We start from the raw sequence: 15,352 nt of genomic DNA, 5'->3' as shown, positions 1-15,352 counted from the left end.
CCTGAGCCTGCCCTGGCACAGCCTGAGGCCTTTTCCTCTTGCCCTGTCCCTGTTCCCTGGGAGCAGAGCCTGACCCCCCTGAGCCATTTAGGAAAAAAAAGCCCTGGAAAGGGCACACTTGGAGAGTGAGGAGAGGATCCACTTGTGCTGAGGAGATAACTGACCTTAGTCCAGAAACCCCCAGTCAGGAAGAATCCTAATTTCTCAGTAATTAGCAAGATCAGGCTGTAAGAACTACAGAGTTGGCCCAGAGGAGCAGTGTGAAAGTTAGGGTGGGTGTTTTCATCCAGCAAACCTGAGCTTGGTTTTTCCAGACTGATTCCATCCTTGAGCTGATAGATGGATATTCCAGAGGGCTTTAGACATCACTGGGTACCCAGTTCCTTCTGTCCAGTGACCTGCTGCTGGTGGCTTTGCTTTAGAAGGAATCCTGCTGACTGAAGAATTCTCACAGCCTGCAGATGTGTGTAAGTTGTGTCGCTTACCATGAATGAATGTGGAAACTCTGAAAAGAATTTGGCATCTCATCTTGAGCTGCAACCTATTGGTGATTTTAATGATCCCACTTGGACTGAAGCTCACCTGGTCCTGTGTGAGAGACAGGACACAAATCAAACAGGAAGTTAAATCTATTGTGTGGCTGTTTACTGTGTAAGAAAAAAGTGCATAATAAAGAGTTTACTCTGAATATTTACCTTCAGCTGTGGATCATTGATTGTACTGACTTTTCCTTTACATTACATTTGCCATTTGGAGTTCTGCTGTGAAGCATTTGTGGTCTTTTTATCAGTGTTTAACAAAACTTTTTAACAAATTAAAACCAGTGGGTTGCGGCCATGGGTTGCTTTTAATTTGTTCATCTGACACCCCTTTTGTATTTAATTTTTTTTCAGCAGTCTTGTCTGTCTTCATCTTATGGGAACCTCCATGGGGTGAAACATTTTCTAGAACAAAGCAAGCAAAAAGTACCTGTGGTTAAATGTTCTGAACGAGCAGAGTCAGTGGTGTTCATGGTTCTATTTGAGTCTGAAAGTATCTCATTGTTTGCTTGAGAATGATGCTGCTGTTCTGACCCTGCTCCAACTGAAAAGATTCTGTCTCTTTTCATATTCCCTTGGATGATGGGGCAGACAATTACGAGGAGGGCAAGCTTTGTCTTGAAGCAGGTAATAAATAACCATCTCCATCAACTTACAGTTTGGATCAACTTGTCTGGCTGGAACTACTGCAATTTAACACATTGTGGTGTAATGAATAATAAACTATCTTAAAAAAAAATTTAAATCTTAGGTATTTTGAATTTTGGGCGTGTTTTTACTTGAGGCAGCTTTGAGCTGCAATGCAGCTGAGTGTGGATTTTTGCAAGGAAGGGTTTTAGATTCAGAGTTTAGGAGTGTTAACATTGCTGAAAAGATATTTGCTTCTGAGGCCCCGTAGTTTGTGTGTGATAAAGCACGCTTTGAGACGGATTTTAAAAGCTGCTGTCACTCGGTGTAAAATTCACCTGTTTTATTAAAGAAGGTGTGGATGGATGGAAGCATGCACTGTAATTGGACTGACAAGGATGGCAAAGCACTGCCATGCCTCATTAAACCTAAATTGACAAATAAGGGGGGCTTGTGACAGCTTGGAGAAAATGTTTGCTTTTTGCATCATCTTTGTGCAGAGTTTGGTGCACACTAGCTTCCCTCCAGACTCCAGGGAACTTCAGGCAATCCTGCCTGATGGAAAAGAAGTATCCGTATTGTTGCTGTTTGAAAACCAACATGGGATGGCACTAACAAACTGGATGAACTTCCATAAATTCCTTTTTTTTTTTTTTTTTTACATGCAGTGATGCCAGCTGGCAGATTCCTTCCTTAGATGGGCACCTGAGGAAAAGTTTTTTTGCACCTCTACACTTGCACTGTTGATTGGAGCCACACACCACTTGCCCCTTTTCTTGGAAATCCCTGAAATCTCTCAGACACAGTTCAGCAGGCCAGGTTTGGGTCCCTTTGTGGTGGGGAGCACTGCAGTCTGTCCCAAAAGTGAAGTATGCCACTGCTGGGGCCATGTGCAGGGAGAAACTTGCCCAGGGCATTTTTAACCCACTCCTGTTATAATGGAAACACTTTATTTTCTTGGTTGGTCTTGGAACAGATGTCAGACAATTTCAATAATAATTACAGCATTAATGGTTGAGTAGAGTGTGTAGGACTAGGCTATGGGATCTCCCTGCAGGCTGCAATTTGCTAGAATATGGGGTTTTGCCCTCAGGTTTCAGGACTTTTCCTGCCTCTCTACTGAAAAAAATCCCAAAAAAGTCTTAAAACGTGGTCCTCAGGCAGCTGAGATCCACGGCCAGCCACAATTCCAGCTCCCCTACACAGCGGTTAAACCTTCTGTTGCATTGGCCATACTTTGTGAAGAATGTGATTAATTTTTGGTGATTAATGTACTTTTGGAACTGGTGTAGCATCCCAGGATTTGTATCATACCTTGGGTGCCTTGCATTGGTGCTGAAGCACGATTTTGATTTTATTTCAGCTACAGACCCTCAGCTATCCTTGTGAGATTTTGGGTTTCAGCAGAGTAAATTTCTGCTGGCATCTGAGTCAGCAAAGAGCCTTTGAGAGCACTGGGTTAGAAAGTCCCTGCTAAATGAAAATGAAATTTTAACACCCGAGCAAAACAAAATGCAAATCATCACCCAAGACTGGGTTTGCTTTCCTAAGCTGTGAATTCCCCTGGTGAGCAGCATGTGTTGAGTTCAGCAGCTCCAACAAGGTTTTCTTGTGCTAAGATCTGTTTTCCAAGATTCCCAACGTCTGACAACTCGCACTTGTTTTTTTTGTTGTTTTTCACAGATGTTGACACCTCACTGCAGTGCAAGTCTGTGTGCAGGGAATGCACGGGGTCAGTGTTCCCAGCCAGCTGATGTTCCTCAGATGTTTAATAAATATCCCGCTCTAAAACTTCTGCTGGGAGCTGTAATAGCAGCTCCAAAGGATCAAAAGCTGTTTTGACCTCTCCTTTCTCAAGCTCCTCCTCATCCCAGGAGCTCTGTCTGGTTAAACAAAGAAACCCTTCCCACCTCTTCCCTCCAGCAGTTCCAAACAGGAGTGGCAGACTTTTTTCTCAGAGATACATATTAAAAACTCTTGTAATTAGTCTGCAGCAATTAATTCTTGTGATACGTACCAATGTCTAGTTCAGATCTTTTCTCGGTGCCTGTGGTTTTGTTTTCCACATTTCACGGTATTTTTCTTGTCCAGTGTCTTGTTTTCTCCAAACAAGTTTTACATTACTGTTTTGAGTACTTTTTTTCCCAGATATTAGATCATCAAACTCCTCTTCTTGCTTGCTGGTAATGAAAATAATCTCCAGTAGTCTATTAATGCAACATCAATTTTTAAATTACCTTGTTATAGATGTCACAGATGAAGGTTTTGCAATGTGTATAAAATCATGTTCACGGTTGCTTTGGCACTACATGCATTTCGGTTTTTTATCAGCTGAAGTGTTCCTATTAGATATCCTGAGTCCAAATCTGGATTTAATTTAGGTTTGGAATGTGCTTTTGGCTAGCTTTTGGTGGCCCGGAGATCTCATGACCTGTCCTTGCAAGGGTATGAAAATACTTTGGCGTCAGCATGATTTTGATGGACTTTTGAACGAGATCTGGACAGCCCAGAGCCTCCACGGGCTCGGAATCTTTCAAGGAATCCAAGAGCAGGGTGTGTGGGTTCATCCCCGGCCGTTCCCTGCCCGCACCTCCCACACCCCTGCCTTTGGCTGCTGCTTTGGCTGCACCTCTGGCTGCATGTGGGAGCCGTGCTCCCTCCACCATTTCGTGCACAAATCCCAGCTCCAGCATCTCAAACTAACCCCGCTGTGCCTCGGTGCTTCTCCTCCTTGAGCAAACACAGTCGCGGTGCCTTTTCTGTGCATGTGCATTTATTGTCACCGCGAGCGAGGAGGAGCTGGACAGGAGAAACGCCCCGAGAGGAATTCCACGGAGACACTCTCTATTTCTGCTCTTTTTGGGTTCCACCACAAAGCTGCAGCCCTAAGGCTCTTCACGGGGCTCAAGTTGATTTATTGTCCCTTTCTTTCCCTTCGCAATGCACTCCCAGAGCCGCCCGAGACCACCTCAGGTCCTTGGGAGGATAAAATCACGTTCTGGTGGTGACTGATGTTCAGTGTGGACAGCAGAAGATCAGTGCAGCGCTTTCCCGTGTCCTCTCCTCCTCTAGAATTAATTTCTGCAAGCCTGGGAACAGCGTTCCCAGGTTCTTCAGAGTGCCTTGGAGAAACGTTGACTTGGCTGCGGGCATGTGTCTCCTCCAGGTGCACGAGGTGCCCGACAGCCTGATTTGATAATACGGCTAAACCCAGGCAAAGTTTTAGCAAGACGCGCTCCTAAATTGCTGGGAACGGCACCCGTGGCATGAAGGCTGCCATGGGAATGCCCGAGGATGTGCCGGGATGGTGAGAACAGGTTGCGATTCTTTCCCAGCAGCGCGGCGCCCGGGGACGGGACGCTCTGGCCGCTGGAAATCGGAATATCCAGATATTCAGGAGAATATTCGGATATCCGAGGAGCTCCTGCCCTGCAGGCGGAGGGGAAAGGAGCAGCTCGGTGACCAGGAGGGCTCGGCTTTACCCTCGCTCCAGTGTGGCGGTCGGCAGCCCCTCCCAGGCGGAGCGAGGCACAGCGGCAGAAGGGATCCAGAGCGAGCAGTGAACAGGAAAGCGCCGGAGCTGCCCGCAGCGATCCCCGTCAAACCGTGCGGATGTGACCGCCACCCTCTAGCCGGGCACAGGCAGCGGCAGCAGGCTCTGCAGCTCGTCACTCGGGCGTGTTTCAGCGTGGCTGGGGATACCGAGCCGCTTCGTCACACGCTCCGACAGCTGCTATAATTCGAAACGCACATTTCCGCTCTTAAAAAGTGTTTTGTTCTTGAGGGGTTTTTGTTGTTGTTGTTGTTTCCCTGTAGTTTTTCCTGCGGGGGGAGGAAAGGGTTTAGGCTTGGAGCAGGGTGGCAGAGCAGCAGCGTTGTGCCCTCCCGTGCTCTTCCGCCCCCCGATGTCGCTCCCGGGGTTCGAACCCGTGACCCTCCGGCCCCGCGTCCCTCCTCCCCCGGGGGCGGGGCCGGCGCGCTCCCTACCTGCGAGGATGTGACGTCAGCGCCTCATTACCCTAATTTCGCTGACGTCACGGCGCCCCGGCCAATGGTGGCGGGCGGCGCTCCCCACCTGCTCGCCGCAGAATTCCATCATTCCTGGGATTCCTCTGCGGGCCCGCGCAGCCAGCGGGGCCGGGCGAGCCGCGCCTGCTCCGGGCCCGCACCGCCGCCGCCGCCTCCGCCCGGCCCGGCCCGGCCCGGCCCGCGGGGCGCCGCGGCCACGCTGCGGCCCCCGGCACCGCCCGGAGCGCCGGTGAGTGCGCGGGGACAGCGCGCACAGGTGGCCGCGGGGGCGGAGGGAGCGGCGCTGGCGGGCGGGACGGGGCTGCGGTGGGATGGCACGGCACGGGGCTGGGACGGGGATGGCACGGGGCAGGGACGGGGCTGCCCCGGCCCGTCCTCTCCGCACGGCCGAGCGTTCCCCGCGGGAGCCGCGCCGGGCCGGGCGCTGCCGGCGGCCGGGGAACCTCCCGAGCCCTCCCGGCCGTGTCGGGATCCAGGCGGGGAGGGACTCGCTCCGCCCGGCCCCGGCCCGGGGAAAGGCTCCGCTGCCCCTTTTTCCCCGGGGAAAGGCTCCGCTCGCTCTTTTTCCGCAGCAGGAACGGAGGAAATGCCCCGGCAGGAGCGAACCTGGGGGTACCCCCGGCACCGGGACGCTCCTTCAGTCCCAAACTCGCAGCTTGGCTCCCTCTCACCCAGTTCTTCCTGCAGGGAAATTCGCCGGCACCGTACTGGTAGCAGAGCTGAAACTTCCTAGAACGCGTCCCAAGGGCGCCGTGAAGGCGCTGCTTCTTTTAATGTTCCATTGGCGGAGGTTTTTTGTGTAGCCTTTAGCAGCGTGGTGTCACGCTGGCTGCGTGCTCCCCAGATGTGATCGGCCGTAATTAATTCCCTGAGTTAAGCTGTCCGCGCTGGTGCCAGCGCACCCCTTTGCTGAGAGCGGATGAATGGGAGTTTAACACGCGTTTCCACCGGCGCTGGGGAATCCATAAAGCCAGCTCGCTTCTTTTCTGCTGGGTGGGTGCTTCAGGATTACCAGGAACAAGAAATAATGGCCGTTTTTTTTTAATTACACCAAAGAGGGCTTGGCTGATCAAGAGTTCCAGGATTTCTCCTGCAGGGTAATTTCTCTGATTGGTTTTTCTCTGACTTTAGAACACAGAGTTGTTTAAAGAGTTTTCCTCTCAGAAAAACAAACTGCAGTTTGGGAAACCAGAGCGAGTGAAACTCTGCAGGCAGTGATACTGAGAACCCTCAGATCCAAAACTCGATAAAACTGGGCAGCAATATCCCTCTCCTGCCTTAATTATAAACTTTCTTAAGGATCTTCTCCAGACTTGAAGGCCCTTCATTTGTATTTTCCTCTCTGAACTTGTGAGATTTCTGATGTGGAATGTGTTTTGCTCAAATTCTCTGTATTTCTTCTTACTGATCCACAATTCCAATCTGATTATTGGGGATCAGGCTGTGAGACTTTTTGGGTTCAGTTACAAGAACTGCTTTGATTCACAAGAAATGGATTTGACCCGTTAACTCTTGGTAGAGTTTGTGCCTGCCTGTTGTGCATTTGCATTTTCCTGTTGAAATGACTGGGCTGGAGCAGTTGCTGCTGCTGTGGGGAGCAGGGATGGATGGTTTTCTGTAGGATGCTGTTTCTTCTCTGCTCGGGAGCCCCTCTGGGGGGGATGGGCTTGGCTTCTACACCCACCCTAGAGCAGGAACCGGGCCAGAGCTGAGGTGATGAGCACCCAGGAGTGCTGCTGACATCTGACAGTCTGCTATAAAAGAAACCTGGTAACTAAAATAGGACAGAAAATATCTGTACAGCTTAATTAAGAGCATTCACATCACAAACCATCAGTTCCTTATTTCCATACAAGTGGCTTTGATAACCTTCTCAGCATTTCCACGTTGCAGGGGTTAATTGGTTTGTTTCCAGACAAACCTGGAAGTTTTCTGTAGGAAAAGGGAGCTTTGGTTCAGTTCTCCTTACCGTGGCTAAATGTCTCATGTGTCTGCAGGAGATTGTGTAACACCTAAAATGCTCTGAGTGATCTTGCAGGTACAAGACAAGGTCAGCTTGGACTTTCCCACCTTAAATTTCTTAGCTTTGTTGGCTTTCAAAAGTTACTAACAGCTTGCTTCTTGACCTGTTGCCTTATTGAGGGGCATTTATGCAACAAGACAACAAAAAGCATGAGGTAAAATACCAGAGCTCTGCTTTAAGCTTATAATTTTCTGTGTGATGAGTTAAATCGTTGTTTCTATTTGAAGATTTGCCTGTTCAAACAGATTTTCCACAGGCATAACAAGTGGTCTAAAAAACACCCAAAGTAGGAGATAAATACATTAAAAAAAAAAAAAAAAAGAGGTAAGTGGTATTTAGCCAAATAGCCTGAACTTACTCTCAAGGTTTTGAGTTGTGAATGCAGGGGATAATCAGTGTTACTTTGGAATCATGATCTAAAGTGAGCATTTGCACGTTCACATGAGTATCTCAACACAGGATTTTTCTGTTCACAAGTAGAGGCTCTGGTCCAAGCAAAGCTGAAGAAATTGAAATGTGTTGTGACTGAGAAAATTGTTGTTTTCCAAGGTGCTTGTCATTATTCTCATTCATGGGGCAAATATGCTTTGCTTTCTCCTGTCATAAGCATTTAACGATATTTACCTATTTTGCATCAAACTTTGGCTTTATCCTCCTTCCCTGTGTGGATTTACTGATTGTGCTGATCACTTGTGTTTGGATTTCCTGTTCAGTTTCACCCTCTGCCTTTGAAATCAGCAAAGTCTGTTTCTTCTTGGCATTTCTGGGTATCGATTTGGGTGGGTTTGGCTCTGCCTCTCCCCAGGTGGGAGCTGCCTTTGACCTATTTGACTGCTCTTTTCAATTAATCTCGTTTTCCTCGAACTTGTGTTTATCTACATTTCGGTCTTGATGGCTTCTCAAGTGTCTCGTTATTCACGAATTGCTTTTACATCGTTGTAATTAATGACCTTTGTTTCTTCATCCCGATGTTTTCCCTCCAGCCTTATCCGTGGGACTTCTCCCGGTGGGAATTCAAGCACCAGGCCGTTCTGTCTATCCTGGAAAGGCTCAGGCTGTCTCTCTGGCAGGGTGTAGATGTGTCCCAGCAGGCTGGAGCCTGGTTTTGGTGTTCCTCAGGAGTTTGCAGAGGCTGTGTTGCTGTTCTCTCACTGTAATCCAGGCATTGTCCTGCCCGTAAATTCTCTTTGGGATTTCACATCCAAATTGTGTCAAAATTCTTCTCATTTTGTCTTGCCCACACTCTCTGTTCTCATCACCCAGTTTCCTCCTTGTTTTTGGTACCTGACTTGAGCTAAGCCCTGTCCTAGACCCATCCTAACTCAGTATGAGATCACTGCCCAAACATCATCTTTGTTTCTCTTTCCTTTCTTTCCCCCCTTTTTTAAAATCAAATGTGAATTCTTCTCTTTGTCTTACATCTTTCCTGACATTCCCCATTATGAATGTGAACTTCAATTAAATATTTATTAAGTAATAATTAAATAATTGTGGGATGAAACAGTTGTCTCCGTTTGGGTCGAGTGAGTGGTGCTCTGCTGCCTGTGAACTGAATTTCACACAAGCAACCTCAGGGTTTTTCCCTGCGTGCTGCTCCTGATGCGTCAATCCCTGAAAACACTGAACTGTTCATTTTCTAAAGCTTTCGCTTCTCTATAGCCTTCAAAACAAAACCCCATCAGCAGGCATTTGTAAAGCTGAGAGTGCTCTGTTCGTTCCTGGATCTTGCAAAAATGTGAGGAGAGGGAAAAGGAAGCGGAGGAGAGGGAAAAGAAAGAGCTGTTTCTTTCCCCTAATGGGTATTGTGTGCTTCAGGTGTTGCATAAACAAATTACAGGTGGATCAGTGTTTGGATCAGTCTTTCAGACATCTCTGCTTTCACATTTTACGTCTTTCCTTTTTCCCAGAATGTTTCTTTGCTGCTGTGCAGGAAGGAATAGGGCAGCATTGAGTGGGAGCAGCAGCTGATAAATAAGAGCACTTTGGAAGATATTAAACTAATATTTGGAATAACAGCAGATAAAAATATCTCGAATGCTTGTAAAAGTGCTTTTGGCTCTTGTCTCCTGAATCTAACAGTTGAGACTTTGTAACCAGCGAGATTTCCTTGGGAAACTCTTCCCAGGGTGTTTAAATCAGGTGTAGCCTGGGGAAATCCCTCCTATCTTGTGTTTCACTCCTCACTTGCTTTCCCTTACCAAGCACTTGCTGTGAGGTTTTTTTTTTGGGGGGACACATAAAAAATTCAAGGTTGAGTTGTGCTGCATAGACAGGTTTGTGTCACACTGAGAAATAGCTGGGTTTGGTCAGGAGCCTCCTCATTAACAGGTTGGTTTTGTTTGGTTTTTTGTTTGTTTGTTTTTAAATTTTGTTTCTTGGAAGCCTGGGAGGTGGTTTTGGTCATTGCTTTCTGAAAGGTGACTCCTCTCAAGGCAGCGCTCCTCTCAAGGCAGCGCTCCTCTCAAGGCAGCCCTGGCCCAGCTGCAGCATTTTCTGACCTTGCCCTGATCAAATTTGGGGTTTCAGCTTGGAGCTAAGAGAGGATCCCTCCTCTCTCACTCTCCTGGGCGATCTTCATTTCTTTCCTGAACTATAATTACTGATTTGTTAGTTTAATTTAGAGATCAAGAGATATTTAACACTATTTGAAAAATAACCTGGCAGTGCGTAGCTCCTTGCAGGTAGTTTTTGTTCTGTGTTTAAAAAGTGCTGGAATATCTGGGATTTCACCCTGGGAATTGCAGTTTTTGAATGAACACAAGGCCCTGATGTCAGGGGAGCGCCTCAGCAGCTCTCTCATGGTATGGACTTTAATAGCACACAAAGCTGCAAGGCTCTATTGAGGCCACTTTTAGTCAAGTTGTTTTTAAAGTGTCTAATTTCCTGAACTGAATTAAGACTTGGTTCCTGTTTCCTTCTCCCAGTGTGGGTTGCTGTCACCAGTTAAATCTCTTACTGGGAGCACGGTCCAGACAGGGATTGGGCATCTGCTACTCCCATTATTTGAAAATTACTGGAAACCTGAAAGAAAAATAAAGAAGTTTCTTAATGTAGTTAATTTGTATTTAATAAGACATTTTGCTATCCTTTACATTGTTGTTGATCGAGAGTTGATTTTTTTTTTTTTTTTTCCTAAGGACTTGACCAAAAATACTTGTATTACTGTCTTTGAAGTGTGGGATGAAGTTAGCACTGAATCCTGAGTTATCTCAGCATCCCCTGATCAGACAAATCTCAATCATTTTTCCAACTGAATTTTAACCCTGTTAGAGGAATTTGTATGAGAGGCTCAGTGAACTCCCAAGAAAACAAAAAATGTGAAAGAAATTAAGCCAAGGTCTGAGGCATGCAAGTGGAATTGTGCTGAAGGCTTTTCAGGGAACCTCCTCTTCCAAATCCTTGCTTTGGTTTGGAGGAGGATGCGGCCAGGTGTGAAAGGAATAAAGATTTAATGAAGACAGAATAGTAAAATAAGCTAAGATCTTGTTTTCTAAAACCTCTTGCCCCCAGGTATTGTCTTTAAATTAAAGAGTTAATTGACTTTATAAGTTTAGTTAAAATATTCTTGAGCAAAAGCTGATTCTGGCAGGGAGAGAGAAGCACATTTTAATCCTCAATACACTTGGTTATTTCAAATTTGTCTCTTGCATAGCTCTATGGAAATCTTCCTGGATTTCATTATTTAAACTTAAAAATATACGCTTTAAGCTTAAGAATACATTTTTTAAACTCACAAAATTCTCTCTCTTACACTTTAAAGTCTTTAATCAAAATCTGACTTATTTAGGAAGAGGGAGTGAGGATAGTGAGGTTTATTGTTTTAGTGCAAAGTCAAGGAAATTGCTCCCCAAACATGTGCTTGTTGTTAAGTCCATGTACATGTTGGACATGTGTTTGAGATTTCTGCAGTTGCCACTACCTTTTGTCTTTTTTTAAGACCATACTGTAAAGTGAGTTACAATAAACAGTTCTTATGAGAGAAGTTTTTGCTAAGGTTTTTTTTTTGTGGAAAAATACCAACAAAATTTAGTTGTTCTGGGCTTTTTCTCTCTCTCTCTCCCTCTTTTTTTTTTTTTTTTTTTTTTTTTTAACAGTTCTGCCTGTGCTGTTGCCTTTCTGTTTGAAAACACGTATAAGCTGTTGGCCTTGTAGTAAAAACATCTTTGACAGCATGTTATTCTCTTCCTTCCTTTCCCTTTCATATTTTTGGATTTTCATACTACTGAAACATCTTTTTTAGTTCTGAAGCCATTCATGTGAAACTTAGAGAAGCTGCAATGCAGTCATTGGTTTTGTGGGAGTTTGTTGCTTGATATAGTGCTAGAAAAGGCATTTTTAATGTGCTGGGAATTAAGTTTTCATGGATGGGCATTGTGTGTTGTGTGGGGGGGAATCTAGGAAAAAGCAGCTACTGAGGTGTGATTACGACTGAAAAAAATACAGTTCTGTGTGTGGTTGTGCACTCACACAGAGTCAACTATGTGTCTATTGATTAAAAAAATATCTTAATAAAATGATAAAATTTGGATGATTCTACTCTGGGCATGGAAGAGGGTGTGGAGGGGAAGGTTCTGGAATCCTGAGGGTCTAAAGCAATCCATGGCCATGCACTGCAGGGATATAGCTTGGATATATTGATATTGTTGACTTGGGTATATTGATATATTGATTTATTAATCCAGCTGTTTATTAGGCACTACAACAGGCAGTAGATAACCCTGTCACACCGTGTGTGAGTAGTGGAACAGTTCCAGCCCTTGGCAATTCGCTGTTCTGCTTTGTTTGGGTGGGAAAGCCAATCCCAGCATTTCCCTGGTTTCAGCAGTAACGCTTTTAACCGGTTCTGTGCTGCTGTAACGAGAAAGGAGCAGCACAAAGTCAGATTTTGGATTCTTTTTCTTACTCCTCCTGTCAACCTGGTGTGTGTGTGTGTGCGCTCTGAGTGTGAAATTTACTCTCTGAAACTTTGCTTCTGGATTTTGCAGGATCCAGAGAGGAATGGAGACTCCCTTGGATGTTTTGTCGAGAGCAGCATCTCTGGTCCACGCTGATGATGAGAAACGTAAGTTCCCTGCCTGCTTGGATCCAGCTGCTTTGTGTTTGCACTGTGCATCAGCCTGGAGACTGGTTTCATCCAGCTTGGAATTTCACTAAGTCCAGGATGTGTAGGAAACTCTTCAGTGTTGTGTAGATGTGTAAGAAACCCTTCAGAGGTTGTTTTCCAATACCTTGCATTTAAATTGGTCAGTGGGCAGGACTGATTGACTGATTTTTAATTTTTTAATTTCTCTCTCTATATAAATATAAATATGAATAATATAAACATAAATTTATTTTAAAATGTATTTAATTCACGTGAAGGTGCCTCTCTTTTCCCACTTGCATTGTTAGCAGACATCAAGTTGTGGTGGAGCTGCTGTCAAACTAAGGCCAGGCTGAGAACTCAGGCTCCCAGATAATTTTGGTTAGATCTCATTTGAGAGCACATAAATGGGTGGGCATCAGTGAGCTGCAAAGATTTCAACTGATAGAAACTCTCAGGTTAATTGTTATCATTGGTAAGGAGCTCTCCATTTGCCTTTCTCTGCCAGCAAAAGGGAATTACGGGATTTTAAAGAGTTAGAGGCTCATGTTGCCCATGATCTGGGTGATATTTTTGATTTTGCTGTTCATGGTAAGAGTTTCAGATGGGTTAACTCATGTTAGAATAATCTTTTCAATTCTGCCAAGCTGCAGTGCCACTTCACAGATTGGACTGTTACCTGCTCAGTAATAAATGTCTTTTCTGAGTAGTGTGTGCAGTTTGGGTCTCAACCTCAGGAGAAAAATGGTATTTTGGATTTCTGACTAGAAAAATGGTATTTTGAATTTCAAACTGCTTTTGTGAGTCACTTCTGTGCATAAAATCACCCTTTAAGATGAATGCAGCTTTTCTTCTTTATTCTTTTGTTCTGTATATATTTCTGAAAATAATTTGTCTTGAATATTGAATAAAATAATCGGTTTACTGCTGTAAATCTGCTTTTTAATGAACGTTGGTTTTGCTGTTGTTGCACATTTGCTGCTGGATAAGTACCAAGTTTTCAGTGGTGCCACTGCAGAGGGATGGTTTGGTGGATTTGCCCCAGTTATTGACCATTACTGGTAAAAGGAACAGCAGTGGAACTCCTTGAGGAAATAATTTTAACCATGATTTTGACCTGGGGGGGATGGGACTTCTCTTGGCTACATTTAAAAAAGTATATTTTGAATATGTATTCTCAATTTTCTTGAGCTTAAATGTGTTCTTTTTCTTTTCTTTAACTATTGCCTGAGACTGTAACTTGGTTTTGAGCTCCACACGGTAGGAATGTTGGATTTCGAGACTCCAGAGGAAGTTTATTCAGTGCAACTCGCATGTGAGGGAGCTGATGTGGATCTGGTTCTAATTTACATTCCTTTAGTCTTACCACTTAGACTTAATTAGATTTATGCCACTCTGCAGCTTCTTGTGCTGTCTGCAGCTTTGCCCTGCTGCTGTATCACACCCCAAAGGGCTGCAGTGGCAGGAGCTGCTGAGAGGAAAGAAACGAGCTCATGCCTTTCTGTGCCAGCTTTTGGAACTCATTCTGGTGAAAAGAAGTTAGTTTGGAAGTCAGTTTTAAATCTTGAATTTAGCTGTTACCTCTGAGCTGTCAGGGAGGTTCTAGCAGTGGTGCTCTCTGCGTTTCTCTATCCCCCCCTAACTTTGTCTAAACCAGAATTCTGCAGCGTTTCCAATATTCCAGTAATGACCAGGAGTACAGCAATATTACCAATATTTATGAATTTGATGCTTTGAAATGTGAAGGATCCTGCACCCACTGCAGGGCCAAGTAATACTGAAGTGTCTTAGTGTGTAAGCAAATCATGAACTGTGTATAACAAATACTTTTCAACTCGGCAGCACGTAAAGAAAGGAGCTTCACCTCAGCCAGCAACCAAGTGCCACACAGCTCCTCACTGACCATGCCCCCAGAAAAACCAGAAAAAAGGGTAAAACCTGTGGCTTGAGAGAAGAACAATTTAATTATTGAAATAAAAAGTTATAATTATGATAATGAAAAGGAAAAGAGGGAGGAATAAACCCCAGGACAGCTGCAGTGAGTGATGCCCAGCTCTGATGGCGGCCCCCAGCTGATCCCCCCCAGTTTCCATCCTGGGCAGGATGTTCCTTGCTCAGTGATAAGTTAACCCTGGGTGCTGCTTTCGGTCTCATCTCTGGTTTAGCTCAGGAACTATAAACTGTATTTCAACAGCTCCCAGTTGAAATCATCCTGCACTTGTTAGCAATGAAAATTTATGAACCACATTTGTTTAACTGCTGTGTCATGGGAAGGATTAATTATGGAGCAGGGATGGCTACTGCAGTTTGGGGTTTTAACTCTTACCATGGAGATGGAAGCAGTTATTTAGGTCTGTTGTATAGTGGAGCTGTACTTAAAAACACCAAAAGAAGGCTGAACAAGAGAAGGCAGGCAATGATGTCATTGTTAGCCGGGCGTGTTAAAGGCTGGTCACTGATTTCTGACTTGTCAGTAGAGGAGGAAAGGCCATTAAAAAAAAAAAAAATCTGTTTCCCCTGATGAGGAGCTACAGGTAATGTGCAACCATTTCATCTGTAAATGGCACCTGGAAGGCTTTGCTGGGTTCTTTTCAGGGTTTCAGAAACAGGATTTAGAAGTGACCACCTCTGTGATGCGCGCTCGTGCTGGGTTTAAATTTATTGTTATCACGGCCTTAAACCTCACAGGACGTGGGTTACTGTAAACTTGAATTTTGCAGCTTGCAGTGAGATGCTTGACACTCGATACTCTTTTTTTCCCTGCACTGCTCTTACTTGGGCTTGTTCTGATTTCTCATTGGCTTGGGGTTCAATTTGGCTGCTTGTGGAAGAGCACAGGATAAGCTGGTAGGGTTTAAGCAAGCGTTCAAGCAGTGAGGAGGATTATAATTTCATTTATCTGGTATAAGGGGTTTGGGAACTGCTCTATCAGTTATAAATAGGGTTTTAAAAGCATAATCTTGGGAATAATTGAGAGAATAATTGAGGGAGCAGTGAAGGGAAACACTAATTGCAGATTTTATTGTAAGCATGTTGTACTCAGTCTGTGTG

The 15,352-nt window shown here is 45.0% G+C and overlaps 1 protein-coding gene across 1 annotated transcript in view; it reads left to right on the top strand.

Annotated features, from left to right (window-relative positions):
- Window positions 1-5,396: 5,396 nt before the first annotated feature.
- VGLL4 (vestigial like family member 4) overlaps window positions 5,397-15,352 on the top strand; it is a 71,151-nt gene continuing 61,195 nt past the window's right edge. The window contains exons 1-2 of the mRNA XM_040076562.2: window positions 5,397-5,424; window positions 12,204-12,280. Of these exons, the coding sequence (XP_039932496.1) occupies window positions 12,217-12,280 (64 nt within the window). The 5' untranslated portion in view covers window positions 5,397-5,424; window positions 12,204-12,216. The remainder of the gene's footprint in view (window positions 5,425-12,203; window positions 12,281-15,352) is intronic.

Source organism: Hirundo rustica, chromosome 12, assembly GCF_015227805.2.
Source record: "Hirundo rustica isolate bHirRus1 chromosome 12, bHirRus1.pri.v3, whole genome shotgun sequence".
In the NCBI taxonomy this organism is placed as follows: domain Eukaryota; kingdom Metazoa; phylum Chordata; class Aves; order Passeriformes; family Hirundinidae; genus Hirundo; species Hirundo rustica.
This window is presented reverse-complemented; position numbering and strand designations above follow the sequence as displayed.